Here is a 16,648-nt window from a genome sequence, read left to right on the forward strand (position 1 = left end):
TATTAAATGTGTGATTTGAACATATTTTCTACCACCAGTGGCTTCTGATAAAGTCTAATTTAATCAAGTTTTTTTCTTTTATAGATCATACTTTCAGTGCAATATCTAAGAAATCTTTGCCTAACCAAGGTCACAAACATTTTTTCCTATGTTTTCTTCTAGAAGTTTTGTAGTGATTCTTCTAGGACCATTTGTTGAAAAGACTATCCTTTCTCCATTGAATTGCATTTATATGTTTGTTGAAAATTAATTATTTATTTTCCTAGGGCTGCCATAATAAATTATCACAAAGTGGGTGACTTAGAACAACAGTAATATTGTCTCACAGTTTTGGAGGCCAGAAATCTGAAATCAAGGTGTCGGCAAGGCCATGCTCGCTCTGAAACCGGTAGGGGAGGATCCTTCCTTGCTTCTTCCAGCTTCTAGTAGCCCCAGGCGTTCCTTGGCTTATTACACTATAATTCCAGTCTGTGCTTCACATGGTGTTCTCCCTGTCTCTTCATATTTTCTCTCTATATATATCTGTGTCCAAATTTCCCCTTTTTATAAGGACATGAGTCATAATGGATTAGGGCTTACCTTAATGAGGTCGTCTTAAGTTGGTTAAATCAGCAAAGACCCATTCTCCAAATAAGGTCACATTCTGAGGTACTGAGGGTTGGGACTTCAACATATCTTTTTTGGGGGACACAATTCATAACGTTAATTGACCATATGTATGGGTCTACTTCTGGATTACCTATTTTGTTCCATGGATCTATAAGTCTTTCCTTTTGCCAGTGTCACCTGTACTACATGTAGCTTTATAGTAAGTATTGAAATCAGGTAGTGTGAATTCTCCAACTTTCTGCTTTCAAAATTATTTTGAGTATTTTGATTCCTTTGCCTATCCATTTAAATTTTAGAATCAGCTTGTCAGTTTCTGCAAGATATCCTACTGGGATTTTGTTTTGTTTTGTTCTGAGTATAGCTGCTTTACACTGCTGTGTCCGTTCCTGCTGTACAGCATAGTGAATCAGCCATACGTGTACATATATCCCCTCTTTTTTGGATTTCCTTCCCATTTAGGTCACCACAGAGCACTAAGTAGAGTTCCCTGTGCTATACAGTAGGTTCTCATTAGTTATCTATTTTATATATAGTAGTGCATATATGTCAGCCCCAATCTCCCAATTCATCCCACGCTCCCCTTTCCCCTTTGGTATCAATACGTTTGTTGTCTATGTCTCTATTTCTGCTTTGCAAATAAGATCATCTATACCATTTTTCTAGATTCCACATATATGCGTTAATATATCATATTTGTTTTTCTCTTTCTGACTTAACTTCTCCCTGTATGACTCCTACTGGGATTTTGATTGGAATTACGTTGACTCCTTTCCTTGTTCCCAATCTTAGGGGGAAAGCATTCGGTCATTTGTCATTAAGTATGATGTTAACTGTAGGATTTTTGTAGATGCCTTTTATTAGGTTAAGGAAGCTTCCTCTATTTCTAGATCTCTGAGAGTTTTTATCATGAATGGATGTTGACTTTTGCCAAATGCTTCTTTTGCATCTATTGAGATAGTCATATAGTTTTTCTTCTTCAGTCTGTTGATATACTGAATTACATTGATTGACTTTTTAAATATTGAACAAGTCTTGCATTCCCAAGATAAATCCCACTTGGTCATGATGGTATTGTTTTTATGTATTGTAGAACTTATCGGCAAAAGTTGTTCATAATATTCTCTTATTATCCATTTAATGCCTCCAGGATCTGTAGTAATGTATCCTCTTCCATTCCTGATAATATTGGTAATCTGTGTCTTCTTGTTTTTCCTGTTCAGTCTGATCAGAGGTTTGATTTTATTGATCTCTAAAGGAACAGATTTTGGTTTCATTGATTTTTCTCTTTTTTTTTGTTTTCCATTTTATTGATTTCTGTTATCTTTATTGTTTATTGCTTTTTTTTTCTTCTGCATACTTTGGACTAAATTTACCAATAAATTCAACAACTTGGATAGTGGACAGATTCCTTGAAAGTGCACAAACTATCAAAGCTCACTCAGGAGACTTCCCTGGTGGCGCAGTGGTTTAGAATCCGCCTGCCAATGCAGGGGACATGGGTTCGAGCCCCAGTCCGGGAAGATCCCACATGCTGCGGAGCTACTAAGCCCGTGCGCCACAACTACTGAGCCTGCGCTCTAGAGCCCGCGAGCCACAACTACTGAAGCCCGCGCACCTAGAGCCCATGCTCCGCAACAAGAGAAGCCACAGCAATGAGAAGCTTGCCCACCTCGACGAAGAGTAGCCCCCGCTCCTTGCAACTAGAGAAAGCCTGCGCGCAGCAACAAAGACCCAATGCAGCCAAAAATAAATAAATTTATTTTAAAGAAAAAGCTCACTCAGGAGGCATAAAGATAATCTGAATAGCCTTATCTCTATGAAAGAAATTGTAGTTGAAAATCTTTCCATGATGGAAACTCCAGGCACAGGAGACTTCATTGGTGATTTCCTTTCAACATTTAAGGAAGAAATAATACCAGTTTCTACACAAACTCTTCCTGAAAATGGAAGAGGGGGGACTACTTCCCAAATCATTCTATAAAGCAGATATCATCCTGATACCAAACCTGAAAAAGGTGTTATTAGGAAAGAAAACTACAACCAAACATCCTTCATGAACATAGATGCAAAAATTCTTAACAGAGTTTGGGCAAATTGCATTCCACAATTTCTGAAAAGGAAAATACATGACAGTGACTCGGTAGGGTGAGCTTCAGGTAGTATTCCTTGTGTTGCTTGCAGGTGCTCTCTTCCCTACCTTGGGTAGCTTCCTCACACACACGCTCTGACCAGTATTCACATGAAGGTTTGGGGGTGCTCTCTGCAGATTTCTGGAGCTCTCTGTGCAAGTCTCTGCTCTGCAACTTCAGGCTGCTTCGGCCACCTCTAGCTCCCAACTCAGCTCCTCTGCCCTCCTGGGTGCCCAGTCCTGGCTGCAGACTCTCTCCAGGCGGTAGCGGGCCGTCACAGGGCTCAGCTCAATTGTTTTCTCTGTCTCAGGCTTCACTGTCCTGTGCTGCCTGTCATCCAATGTTTGAAAACCATCGTTTCATGTATCTTTCTGGCTTTTTAGTTGTTCAGGTTGGGAAAGTAAATCCAGGCCTTGTAACTCCATCTTGGCCAAAAGCGGAAGTCCATAACTGGAATGTGAAATGATTAAATCACATTTTATTGTGTCAGTATACCCAGATTTGATCAATTCCCCTAATGTTTGACATGTAAATTGTCCTCATGTTTTTGTTGTGTAGGTGATGCTGAAGTAGACCTTTTCATGTACATACCTTTCCGCGTCTATTGAATTATTTCCTTAAGATAAGTTTCCAGGAGAATAGTTACTGGATCAAAAGGCATTTTAAAAACTTACATGCTTCAAGATGACAGTCTTTTAATCTGCCTCCAGTATATTTCTTGTTTTTCAAAAGTTTCTGCCTCTCAGTACCCCTGTGACAACAGTAGGGCCGCCAGTGACGTGGCTGCCTTAGCCAGCTCCCAGATGGCTGCTTTCAGGAAGGTTTCCATAGTGACCGGAGGCTGGAAAAACCTGCCTGCCCAGATTAGCAATATCACTTCTGGCTCCTGTTGGGAACTTGGGGACTAGGGGGTAGTTGGTAAGAGAAATGGCATATACGTATTATTGCAGAGACTCATTAAAATATATCCAGATCTGACCGTTTCTCACTGTCCCCATGGTAGCAAAGCCAACATTATTCCTACTGCGTCACCCCCTCCTGCCCTGCAGTCTTCTCTGTACAGCAGCCAGAGAGAGCTTTGAAATCCTAAATCAGATTCAGGTTTGCCTCTGCTCAGAGCCCTCCTGTAAGGAGAATAAGTTCCAGTTCTGTACTGCACTGCAAGGCCCTCCTGAGCAGGCTTCGCCCCCCACTGTGCTTCCTCCTCCTCCCCAGCCCCTCTCCCCTGCAGCAGCTGCACCTGCCACATCTGGTCCGGCCTTGTCTTCACCCTGCTGCTCCTGCTACCTGGATCTTCCTTCCCTCAGGAGCCATAGGACTTGGTCTCCCACTTCCTTTTGTTTGGGTCTTTGCTTGGATGTCACCTTATCCTCAGAGAGCTTTTCCTGACCACGTTAGCTACATGGCTCCTCTCTTCTGACTCTCCTATACCTTTATCCTGCTTTATTTTCCTCAGACTACTGTAGTTAGCACCATCTAACACAGCTGTGTTTATGTTCGTTGTCTGATTCTCTGCTGTGATGTAATGGCTGGGACTTTGGTTTTTCACTGCTGCGTCTCAACCCTTAGAACCATGTGTGGTTCATGGCGGTGCTCAGTAACTGTTGAGTGAATGAATGAGGTGGGCAAGCCAAGGCTGGGAAAGGCAGCTGCGGACTGAGAACTGTCTTACCAGCCCCCTCAGTCCTCCACAGCCAGAGACAGCTCCTTTCTTCCACTTATAGACAACGCCTGCTTCCTCCACACTTTCTCTGCCCTTCTGGAAGAAACAGCCAAATCACTACCTCTGAGGCGTCAGTGATGAGGAGTCTTTCTGATGATCCCAGCTAGCATGTGTTACATTGAACCATACGAAGTTGTCGTTTTTACAGGTTGTAATGGCTGGGTATCAGCAGTATCACATGGCCTTGAGTAACCTCAGTGTAGAGGGCCCAGATATTCACAGTAACTTTCTGGAAATTATGAGGACTCCTGCTAATTGCCTGATGCTTCCTGAGCACTTGCTCTGTGTCAGTGTGCTGGGGCTCTTTGCGTTCTCACTTCATCCTCGTAACCACTGTGAGACGTAGGTACCGTTGCTCCAGTCTATGGAGAAGAAAACTGAGACTCAAAGAGGTGACGTGAACGTGCCCAAGGTTATAAGAAGGGGGGAGCCGCAGAGCCAGGATTTGAGTCCACATCTGTCCGACTGGAGAGGTCTTCACTTTGACCGCAGCGCTGTCCGGCCTCTGCACAAAGGTGGCAGAGGATGAGCTCGGAAGCCTTGCCCTCCTAACGCTGGTGCCACAGCAGCGTGCCTGCCCAGGGCTCCAGGCTGGCGGTGGCCTGGCTGAGCATGGGGTTATTTCCTGGCACTGTCAAGCTGGTGGCCAAGTGACATCATCTCCCCAGGTGGGGGTGTGGGGAGCATGGTGGGGCAGGGGGCACAGTTATCAGGGTCCGTTTGGGAGACTGTACGTGCATCTCTTCTAGGCTTGTTTTCTCATGTGTGAGGACCAGAGATAGTCTGCTTCAGAATATGCTGTGAGGACTGAATGATGACATGATTTTAAGAACTTCTAGCTCAGTCCCTTTAATGTTAAAATACTTGCTCCATCCAGCACAGAATTCTGATTCAAATCAGGCCCCGCATACCTGTTATACTGAAGGAAGACGTTACGTTTTCCTCACGGAGAACAGACAGACAAGTCTAGGATGGCTGGCCCATTAGGGAAGCGGGTTCTGCCATCTGTTTCTCAGCAAGACTTGTCTGGAAGCAAGAGGGCTCCCTCCCAGCTGGGCATCAAAGCCTCCACGATGGGCATTTAGCCCAAATGTGGCCTGGTCAGGGTGTGTCTGGGGGCAGGAGTAGAGGTTGGTGACCCAGCTGAGCTGCCTTTGGGACAAGCTGTTTGGCCCCAGATTTGCAAGTGTGTCTTTAAAGAGAACTGGGATTTTTTTCACGTGCCCATTTTTCAACATTCGCTGGAGGAAAGGGTCCATAGGGCAATGTTTTCTCACAGTGCCCTCGAAGTGGTTCTTTGATTTTCCTTTTTTGTTTCTTTCTCACCTGACCCTTCTCATTTACCCCGAATTCCCAACAGCAGACAGCACTTAGGAGACGAGGCCAACAGCTGTCACCTCTGAGGTCCCGTCACTTGAAAATGGCAAAAGGAGGTCTAGGCCTAGGTGAATATGATACCAAAACCTAGAAGGCAACTTGCCCTAAAATATTTCACCCACATCTCCATTGTTACCTTCCATTTATGTTACCTTCCTTTCATTTCACAGTTAGAAGTAAAAGGCTTCATATTCAGAAAAAGGCTGAGAAAGCCACCCCTCAAACTGCATTTCTGTTGAAGCTCGAGTGGGTGATAATAGGCTCTTGCCCGTTCTAACAGGAGCAGGCTAGAAATAGGAACTCAGAGGGAGCCCAAGTGCTGACGCATCAGTTGATGGCTTATTTAATTTTTTTAAATTGAGATATAATTCACATGCTACAAAGTTCGCTATTTTTAAAGTGTATAATTCAGTGGTTTGAGTATTTCATACTGTTGTGTAACTATCACCACTCTCCAATTCCAGAACATGTTTCATCTCTGCAAATAGAAACCCTGTACCCATTAGCAGTCACTGTGCCTTCCCCTGTCCTCCAGCCCTTGGCAGTCACTAATCTACTTTCTGTGTCTAGGGGTTTGCCTCTTCTGGACATTTCATTTAAATAGAGTCATACAATATTCATCCTCTTGTGACTGGCATCTTTAACTGAGCATAATATTCTTAAGGTTCACCTGTGTTATTAGCACTTCATTCCATTTTAAAGCTGAATAATATTCCATTGTATGGATGTTCTATGCATTTCCTATATCCCTTCATCAGTTCTTGGACATATGGGTTGTTTCTGCTTTTTTGGTTATGATGAGTAACTCTGCTGTGAACATCCAAGTACGAGTTTCTGTGTGGACTCTTGCTTTCATTTCTTGTGGGTAAATAACTAGGAGCAGAATTCCTGGGTCACGTGGTAACCCTGTGTTTCATCCAACACTAACTGTTGTCTTTTTTTTTGATGTTGAAGATAAGTTTTAATGGCAGGTGCCTGCTGCTGTAGGACAGACAGGAGCTGTGTGCCTAAGTGTAGTCATCCCACATGGCCAAACACTGCTCTTAAGACTTTTGTCTCCAGGGACTTCCCTGGTGGCGCAGTGGTTAAGACTGCCTACCAGTGCAGGGGACACGGGTTCGAGCCCTGGTCTGGGAAGATTCCACATGTCATGGAGCAACTAAGCCTGTGCGCCACAACTACTGAGCCTGCGCTCTAGAGCCCGCGAGCCACAACTACCGAGCCCATGTGCCACAACTACTGAAGCCCGCGTGCCTAGAGCCCGTGCTCTGCAACAAGAGAAGCCACTGCAATGAGAAGCCCGCGCACTGCAACAAAGAAAGAGTAGCCCCCGCTCACCACAACTAGAGAAAAGCCCGTGGGCAGCAACGAAGACACAATGCAGCCAAAAATAAATAAAATAAAATATTTAAAAAAAAAAAAGACTTTTGTCTCCAGTATGCCATCCTCGTGGGTGTGAAGTGGAATCTCATTGTGGTTTTGCTGTGCATTTCCCTGATGACTAATGGTGTCGGGCATCTTTTTACCTGCTCATTGGCCATTTACGTCTCTTCTTTGGAGAAATGTCTATTTAAATCTTATGCCCATTTTTATTTATTTCTTGTTAATATTTATTTATTTTGGCTGATCTGGATCTTAGTTGTGGCACGTGAGATCTTTTAGCTGTGGCATGAGGACTTCTTAGTTGTGGCATGCGGGGTGTAGTTCCCTGACCAGGGATCGAACCCGGGCCCCCTGCATTGGGAGTGTGGGGTCTTAACCACTGGACCACCAGGGAAGTCCCCTTATGCCCATTTTTAAATTGGGCTGTTTGTCATTTCAATTGTTGAGTCATTTTTTAAGAGGACAAAAAAAGTAGGGAGGCAGGGGTTAAACAGTGACGTGAGAAACTTAGATGGCAATTTCCTAGTTTCCCAGCTGTGAGGTGCTGGAAGGTGTGGTCGAGCAGACTGGTGGATGAAGTGGAAACGTCAGTGTCGGGTGAGTGGAGGTACGGACTCAGAAGTGTTGTACCTAAGTGATTCCTCAAAAATCCTGGCTCAGGAACCTATTCGTGGAAGTTTTGGTGGTGGCTGGTTTTTGTTTTCTTTTTTAAGAAACATTTGCCTGAGTACAGAGCATCAGGAAGTCTGTCTGTGTGATCCTCTCCTTCCTTAGTAGTATGGGAACTGAGCAGACCCTCCTCTTGGCTCACAGAGCTGTTGGAGAACAATAGTTTTGTAGCTTCTTCAAAGTATGCTCTCGGATGAAATGTTCAGAATAGGAGGCTTTTTCTTTCAAGTGTGACTTTTCCTTCCCTGTCAAACAGTGGCCAGGATTTACCTCCCCACCACCTCTGGGCCAGCAAATCAGAGTTGGGTAGAAAGGACTCCCAGGAGAGGGGCTGCGTTAAATGACTTTCCTCTTTGCACTCCTACCAGGGCAAATGCTTCTGGACCAGATGAAGCTTGAGGAGCCTTCCAGCTGTAAGATATTAGGATAGGAAACTCCCGAGTCTGGATCTACAGAAGACTTGCCTGTCCTCTCCACACAATGTCAGGTGGGAGGCAGGGGCCTGGCTTGGACATGGGGCGACAGGCTCTCCAGGGGGAAGGGGGTCTTATCCAGGAGGACACCCCGGTGGGAGGGAAGCAGGCTTGTTTTCCACGGACCTTCGAGGGTCACGTGGACCGCCCAGGTAATGGAGGAAGGAGGAAGTCTTCTGATGGGCATCTGGGAGAGCTACTGCAACTCTCTTCTCAGTTTTCCTGAATCCCTGTCCTCTCCTTCCAGCCTGAAAATCCTCACTCACAGGTGGAGGGAGAGGCAAGGAGATGAAGTCAGGTTATGTCTTGTAACACACTGCTGGCTTCCTTTTCCTTCCTCCAGAAAGTTGCACTTTGCTAGGTTTCTCCCCTCCCCCATCCATCCCACTCTAGATGGTCCAGTCCTTTAATGCTGGCACTCTGGGGGGTGGGACGGTGGGGAGAAGAAGGGAGAGGGGGTGTCTCAACTTGAATTTTCCCCCTGAATGCTCTGCATTTTCTTCATCTCCTATTCCTGGTCCTTTTTGGTTTTAGGAAGCCACATACCTTCTGCCAGTGGCCCCTTCTCAGCCCTGACTCCTAGCATGTGGCCCCAGGAGATCCTGGCCAAGTACACACAGGTACAGCAGTCAGCCAGTGGGTGCCAGTGGCTCTGCTCCCACGCTGGGGCACCCAAGGGGACCCACCGCCCGCTGCAGGCATCCTGGGAGGGGGGCCACTCCCCCGTATTCACACAGGGTCAGAAGCCCCCATCAGAGACAGTATCTTAGCTCCACGTTCCCTGTGAATCGGACATTAGGTTGGGGAACAAGTATGGCACTCTGCTCTCAGTATTACGGGGACACAGAAATACATAAAACGTGTTTCTTGCCTTGATTTTATCTTCGACCTCTGAGGAAAACAAGGAAAACTCTGGGAGAATTCAAGAGGGTCGTGGCCCCCGGAGCTGAGTGATGACCACAGAAGCTTCAGGGAACGGTGGCCTTTGGTCTGAGTCAGGGAGGCTAGGAGGCATGGCAGCAGCGCACACAGCCCCAGGCTGACTCTTCCTACTCCTGGATCTAGAAGGAAGAGGCAGTGGAGCAACCAGAGTTCTGCTATGATGAGTTCGGCTTCCGCGTGGACAAGGAAGGTGAGATAGCCCCTCGGGTGTAATCTCTCCACTGTCCTTGGGGAGGACCAGCTCCAGTGACTGATTACACTGCTGTGGCCTCGGGCTCTAGATGTTCTACCCAGATGTTCCAGAATCAGGGACAGAGCCATATCCGACGGTGATGCTGTTAGAAGTATCTGGAATCCTTTGGGTTTTTTTTTTTTGCCACGTTGTGCAGCTTGCGGGATCTTAGTTCTCCAACCAGGGATTGAACCCACGCCCTTGGCAGTGAAAGCACTGACTCCTAACCACTGGACCACCAGGGAATTCCCTGGGTTTTTTTTTTAAGATTAATTTTATTGATCTTCATATGATAATAAAAGCAATAATGTTCATTATAGAGAATTTTAAATGTACATCAAGATATAAAGATTAAAACAAATTAACCCATTATCCTACAACCTGAAGATAACTGCTGACATTTCTGTGTATTTTTTTCCTGGCTTTGTGTGTATCCATATGTAACTTTTCATAACTAAGATGATATCATATACATGTTTTTATATTGCTCTTATATCTCTTAACATTATTCCATGAGCATTTTTTCTGTCTGTTAAGACCTCTTTAAAGCATGTTTTTCAGTGGCTGTGTACTATCCCTCTAATTACAATGGATTTGTCATTTTTTTGTTGTTTTTTAAAAAATTTATTTTTGGCTGCATTGGGTCTTCGTTGCTGTACGAGGGCTTCTCATTGCAGTGGCTTCTCTTGTTGCAGAGCACGGGCTCGAGGTGCGCGGGCTTCAGTAGTTGTGGCACACGGGCTTAGTTACTCCACGGCATGTGGGATCTTCCTAGACCAGGGTTCGAACCCATGTCCCCTGCATTGGCAGGCGGATTCTTAATCACTGCGCCACCAGGGAAGTCACTGTTGTCATATTTTTATAACCACTCTTCTGTAAGTGGGCCCCTAGGCCATTTCCATTATTTTCTACTGTAAATACACCTGCTGTTGCCGAGTGGGCTGCTGGAAAGCTGTCTGCCAGAACCCAGGGTAGCCTGTCACCAACCAGACGTTAACTGACTGAGACCATTCACCTTCAGGTCACTCATACTCCCAGTTCTGATGAGTCTTCCTTGTTCTCTAGTTTGCAGGCAGACATTCAGAAGGTAAAAGCTGGGCCTGAGAGGAGCACAGGGAACTTTCTAGTATGATGGAAGTATTCTGTGTCTTGATGGGGACAGCGTTTAGACTGTCAGTGCTTAGACATTTGTTTATTGATACTCAACAAGGTGTACACTTAAAGTTTGTGCACTTTATGTGAATTCACTGAAGGTGAAGTTTCAGAAAGTGGAGGCCAAGGGCATGGCTTTAGGATGAGTAAGGATGAGGCTCTGTGGGGCGGCCCTGCCCCACTGTGCATCCCCAGTGCCTCAAACAGGTGGTCTTGGCCTCGTGAGTTCCCAGGCAGTAAACAAACAAACAAATGTATGCTGGGGGCAAGAAGAGGCTGGGAGAGGAGGGGAGGTGGGGGACGTTTGAACAGAGACTGGGAGGAAGTGAGGCAGTGAGTGTGGCCAGGAAGGAGAATAACAGGTGCAGAGGCCCTGAGGCGAGTGGATTTGTGGGAAAGAGCTGGGGTGGAGGGAGCAGGGCGTGAGGAGGTGGGGTCGGGTGCTTTGTCTGCGTGACAGGCTCTGAGCTGTGACAGGGCTGTGAGCAGCCTCTAGGGAGGCAGGGCAGGACTAGGCGGCCGCTGAGGAGGCTGTCGCTCTAACCCAGACGAGAGATGGCAGCTTGGACTAGGGCCGTAGTCGGAGGGGCGAGAGGGCCGAGGTTCTGCCTGTGCTCTGAAGCGGGGGAGCCTGAGCACCTGGTGGGGGGGGGGGCCTCGCGGATCTGGTTTGGGGGTGAAAGCGAAGAGTTCGCGCTGGCTGTTCGGGGTGCCACGGGAGATGGTTGGAAAGGTGGCCCTGGCTTTTGGCGGTGAGATCCGGGCGGCGGACCCAGAGCCCAGTCCTCTGCTCTCGGGGCACAGGCGGCGGGGGTCGCTCTCCCTCCTCCCTCACAGGCACAGACGGCGCCCCCCGCCCAGGCCAGCTGCTGGAGGACCCCCCCCAGAGGCTGCGCTGGCAGGCCCACCTGGAGTTCACCCACAACCACGACGTGGGAGACCTCACCTGGGACAAGATTGCCATCTCCCTGCCCCGCTCAGAGAAGCTCCGCTCCCTGGTGCTGGCCGGGGTGCCGCACAGCATGAGGCCGCAGGTGAGGCGGGGCCCACGGGGGCCGCGGGCTCCAGGGGTCCCCTGGGGACTGAGCGCCGTGCTCCCCCCATCAGCTGTGGATGCGGCTCTCTGGGGCCCTGCAGAAGAAGAGGAACTCCGAGCTGTCCTACCGAGAGATCGTGAAGGACAGCGCCAACGATGAGACCGTTGCTGCCAAGCAGGTGGGGCCCTGTTTAGGGGGGCGGGGGGTCAGGGGGAGGCCCTTCAAGGGGGCCTGGAAGAGCTCGGCAGCCGTGAGGCAGCCCTGGGCAGTCCTTGCACCTACAGACATGTGCCTGGAGCCAGCCAGTTTCCTCCTGGTCCCTCTGTGGTGGGTGTGGGGGGAGGGATTGTCAAAAAGGCCACCGGACCGGTGCACATTAGGATCCCCTGGAGATTTTTTTTTAATGTTTTATTTATTTATTTTGGCTGTGTCGGGACTTTGTTACAGCACATGGGATCTTTCGTTGTGGCACGCGGGCTTTTCTCTAGTTGGGGCCTGCGGGCTGAGTTGCCCTGCGGCACGTAGGATCTTAGTTCCCCGAACAGGGATTGAACCTGCGTCCCCTGAATTAGAAGGCGGATTCTTAACCACTGGACCACCAGGGAAGTCCCTCCCCTGGAGATTTTAAATACAGGTTTCCAGGCTTCATTCCAGAGATTCTCATTCCACAGCTGTGGCTTGAGGCCCAGGAATCTGTAATTTTATGTTAGAGGCTCCCCCGTGGATCACGTGGCACCAGCTGCACACCAGCTGGGCTCTAATCCTGAAGGGAGGAGGGTGACTTTAACCCGGAGCCTGAGGAATCTCTATTCCTGGGAGAGAAGCCAACCTGAGGTTTGCCCCACACAGGGGCCCCCGGCCTCCTTCCGGGGGGTCTCGGTGTCAGGGGTGCAGAGGCTGTGCGCCTGCTCTGCGCCTCACAGGCTCTTGTGGGCGGGCTGCCAGCAGATTGAGAAGGACTTGCTCCGCACCATGCCCAGCAACGCCTGCTTCGCCCACGTGAGCAGCGTGGGTGTACCCCGCCTGCGCAGGGTGCTCCGAGCGCTGGCCTGGCTCTACCCGGAGATCGGCTACTGCCAGGGCACGGGCATGGTGAGCACAGCCCGGGACGGGGGCAGTGGGCCTGTGGGGGGGGGGGGGGGTTCCCAAGCAGGGAGGGGTTCCAAGCCTGAGGCCGGCATGCGGTCTGTGGTGTGACCCCCCCACTCCCCAGAGGCCGCCTTGTTCTAACTGGTCACCCCCGAGGGGGTGCCTCTTCTAATTTGCATGGACACCTGGGCAGAGGCCCCTTACCCCCCTGCCCCGGCCAGGTGGCTGCCTGCCTCCTGCTGTTCCTGGAGGAGGAGGACGCCTTCTGGATGATGTGCGCCATCATCGAGGACCTGCTCCCCGCCTCCTACTTCAGCACCACCCTGCTGGGCGTCCAGACCGACCAGCGGCTCCTGCGCCACCTCATCGTCCAGTACCTGCCTCGGCTGGACAGGCTGCTCCAGGAGCATGACATCGGTAAGGGCCCGAGCCCACCGCTGCTCTGGGGTCAAGGGGTCCCGAGCTCTGGCTCAGGTGCTGCAGATCTGAGGCCTCAGGACCCAGCTGAGGACGGGGCAGTGCTGGCAGCTCAGGAAGAGGAAAGGAGCTCTTCTGACGACGGCCACTCATGCTGCTGCCTTCGTTGCTCTCTTGTTCTCCGATGGTCCCTGACGCCCCGCCTCCTCTCTGCCGTGGAGCAAGCATGGCCTCTTGCTGCTTTGGGAGATTTGCTCCACCTCCTCCACGGCTTGCGTGCCTGGGGGATGCCCCTCTTCTCTGGCTGTTCCGCACCGGCCGTCCCTGGTGCCAGCTTCAGGGCCTCTGGTTTGTGTCCACAGAGCTGTCCCTCATCACACTGCACTGGTTCCTCACGGCCTTCGCCAGCGTGGTGCACATCAGGCTGCTGCTGCGCCTCTGGGACCTGTTTTTCTACGAGGGCTCCCTGGTGCTGTTCCAGGCCACGCTGGGCATGTTGCGCCTCAAGGTGAAGGCCGGGGCCCCGGGTGCCAGATGCAGCTGTCCTGGCAGCCGCCTCGGGGTCTGCCCGCCCTCCACCTCTGCTCCAGTCCGGGCCTCAGTGTCCTGTGGCCTGAGCTCTGGCCCCTCTGGAGATGCCCCGGGGAGGAGGGAGGTCTCCCTCCTGGGGCAGGGCCTTCGTGTGCTCAGCTGGACCATCCAGGGAAGTCACACATGCCACCCAGGCAGTGACAGCGCCCCCCTCGCATGGCCCAGGAGGAGGAGCTGATCCAGTCGGAGAATTCGGCCTCCATCTTCAACACGCTGTCGGACATACCGTCGCAGATGGAGGACGCGGACCTGCTGCTGGGGGAGGCCATGCGGCTGGCGGGCTCCCTCACTGACGTGGCCGTGGAGAGCCAGCGCCGCAAGCACCTGGCCTACCTCCTAGCCGACCAGGGCCAGCTCCTGGGCGCCAGCCCCACCGCCAGCCTCTCTCAGGTGGGCCCATGAGGGAGGAGGCCCCAGCTCACCGCCGTCCCCTCCAGCTCAGCACCCAGGGCCCAGCCTGGCCAGACCACAGCTGTGCAGGGACCCGCCACCTTGTCCTTGGCGCGTCTCTGCTGGGACCCGCCTGGACAGACCCAGATTTGAACTGACGATATGTTTCTGAGCCTCAGAGCCGGCCTCAGAGGCCATGTCAGAGGAGGCGGCACGAGTGAGATGCCGGCGGGGCCTCTGCACGGAAGGGCTCTGCTCACTGTCCCCAGTGCTGGGGCGCCATCCACTTGGCTGGGCGCCGGGTGCCTGGGGCCACCGCCGACCTGATTCCCCCGCCTGCAGGTTGTCCGCCGCAGGACCCAGCGGAGGAAGTCTGGCATCACGTCGCTGCTCTTTGGTGAGAACTCTGCACGGGTGGCCAAGCGCTGGGCTGGGCTCCGAGAGCGGGACGTCTGGCCTCACACCCCGTGTGGACTCTGCGCTTCCTTGGAGTCGGGACAGGGCCGGGCTGGGCCATGGCCACCATTGCTCTCTGGGCCTCACAGGGGAGGACGACCTGGAGGCGCTCAAGGCCAAGAACATCAAGCAGACGGAGCTGGTGGCCGACCTCCGGGAAGCCATCCTGCGCGTGGCACGCCACTTCCAGTGCACAGACCCCAAGAACTGCAGTGTGGTGAGCCTCAGGTCCTGGGCTGTGCACCCAGCTCAAGTAGGGGCCCTAGCCCTGTTCCGAGCGCCCCCTCGCGGTGGGCTTTTCTGCCCCCCCCCCACACCCAGGAGCTGAGCCCGGACTACAGCATGGAGAGCCACCAGAGGGACCACGAGAACTACGTGGCATGCTTGCGCGGCCACCCACGCCGGGCCAAGGCCCTACTGGACTTCGAGCGCCACGATGATGACGAGCTGGGCTTCCGCAAGAACGACATCATTACGGTGAGCGGGGAGCGGACGCCTTCGTCCCCGCCAGCCCCGAGGCCACGGGCGGGTTGGCCGAGCCCTCACGTGGCCAGAGCTTCCAGCCAAGGATGAAGTCAGGCAACTGGAGCTGTGTTTCCCGCCCTTTTCCTCCACAGATCATCTCCCAGAAGGACGAGCACTGCTGGGTGGGGGAGCTGAATGGCCTGAGAGGTGAGGCCTCCGTCTGCTCCTGTGTTGCGCTGGGCAAGGGGAAGGCGGGCCTGGCTGGGAAGCTGCAGCGGGGCACTGGGTTTGCTCAGACAGCGGTGTCCGTTGCTCCCGTGTGTCCTCAGCCCCATTGTGAGGAGCATCAGGACACCAGGCTGCCTGCTCCTCACGGGCCCTGCTTCTCCCACAGGCTGGTTTCCAGCAAAGTTCGTGGAAGTCCTGGATGAGCGGAGCAAGGAGGTGAGGAGGGTACGCTCGAGGCAGGCCCGTCCCCGGAGCCGCTGCTGCCTCTGCCCCGTGAGGCCTGCACCCTCATTGCAGGGCCTGCGTCCCGAGTGCGTGTGGCTTGTGGCAGTGGCTGTGAGGACAGGGAGGGGCTGGCTGGGGCGTCTCAGACCCCGTCCTCCACCCTCAGTACTCCATCGCGGGGGACGATTCTGTGACAGAGGGGGTCACGGACCTCGTGCGAGGGACCCTCTGCCCAGCCCTGAAGGCCCTGTTTGAACACGGACTGAAGAAGCCTTCCCTGCTTGGGGGCGCCTGCCACCCCTGGCTGTTCATCGAGGAGGTGAGAGTCCTTTTCCCTGAGCCCCTGTGCCCTGCGGAGCTGGTGGCAGGAGCTGGTGGGGTGGTGACCTGAACTCAGTTGGGCTCTGTGGCTTTGACCTGGTACCTACCCCGTTGCCCGACGCTCACCTTGCCCCCCCAGGCGGCGGGCCGGGAGGTTGAGAGAGACTTCGACTCGGTGTATTCGCGCCTAGTGCTGTGTAAGACGTACAGGTAACCCTGCCCTGGCCTCGGTGTCCTCCTGGCAGGGTCATCCTCCTGGTAGGGTCACCCGGCAGCCTGGGGCTGGGGGTGGAGGAGGGAGAGGGAGCGGTCCGAGCCCACCAGGGCAGCACTGGCAGCTTTGGTCCCCCCGTTCAGGTTGGATGAAGATGGCAAAGTCCTGACCCCAGAGGAGCTGCTCTACCGGGTAAGCAGGGCCGTGGGCGGGACAGGCCTTAAGGGTTGGGAGCTGGGGACACCTGAGTGACAGCTGTGCTCTCCAGGCCGTGCAGTCCGTTAACGTGACCCATGACGCTGCACACGCACAAATGGACGTCAAGCTCCGCTCCCTCATCTGCGTGGGGCTCAAGTGAGTGTCTGCACCGCTGCTGAGTGGGGGCCGCGGGGGGGCCTGAGCTGGGCAGACGGAGGTGGAAGACGGCCAGGGTGGCTCCCGAAGCCGCCCTTCCAGCGTGAGACCAGCTAGTGCTTGGGGCGGGGGGCTGGTGCTCGGGTTTTGGGGAGCACAGATTTCAGCAAGG

General features: G+C 52.3%; 1 protein-coding gene across 9 annotated transcripts in view; it reads left to right on the forward strand.

Moving 5' to 3' along the window:
• SGSM3 (small G protein signaling modulator 3) overlaps positions 1–16,648 on the forward strand; it is a 35,355-nt gene that overhangs the window by 16,505 nt on the left and 2,202 nt on the right. For 2 of the 9 annotated variants that reach the window (XM_033404940.2, XM_033404937.2), the window contains exons 2-19: positions 8,259–8,377; positions 8,898–8,983; positions 9,429–9,495; positions 11,527–11,723; positions 11,797–11,904; positions 12,576–12,818; positions 13,037–13,232; positions 13,595–13,740; positions 13,989–14,213; positions 14,556–14,610; positions 14,759–14,886; positions 14,991–15,146; positions 15,287–15,341; positions 15,529–15,578; positions 15,754–15,906; positions 16,048–16,118; positions 16,266–16,314; positions 16,391–16,476. In XM_033404940.2, the coding sequence (XP_033260831.1) occupies positions 8,371–8,377; positions 8,898–8,983; positions 9,429–9,495; positions 11,527–11,723; positions 11,797–11,904; positions 12,576–12,818; positions 13,037–13,232; positions 13,595–13,740; positions 13,989–14,213; positions 14,556–14,610; positions 14,759–14,886; positions 14,991–15,146; positions 15,287–15,341; positions 15,529–15,578; positions 15,754–15,906; positions 16,048–16,118; positions 16,266–16,314; positions 16,391–16,476 (2,078 nt within the window). In that variant the 5' untranslated portion in view covers positions 8,259–8,370. Of the gene's footprint in view, positions 1–8,258; positions 8,378–8,897; positions 8,984–9,428; positions 9,496–11,526; positions 11,724–11,796; positions 11,905–12,575; positions 12,819–13,036; positions 13,233–13,594; positions 13,741–13,988; positions 14,214–14,555; positions 14,611–14,758; positions 14,887–14,990; positions 15,147–15,286; positions 15,342–15,528; positions 15,579–15,753; positions 15,907–16,047; positions 16,119–16,265; positions 16,315–16,390; positions 16,481–16,648 lie in introns of those variants that run through there. The other 7 variants (XR_004476627.2, XM_012536641.3, XM_049693916.1 and 4 more) reach the window with 7 other exon arrangements.

Source organism: Orcinus orca, chromosome 11 (assembly GCF_937001465.1).
Source record: "Orcinus orca chromosome 11, mOrcOrc1.1, whole genome shotgun sequence".
Classification (NCBI taxonomy): Eukaryota; Metazoa; Chordata; class Mammalia; order Artiodactyla; family Delphinidae; genus Orcinus; species Orcinus orca.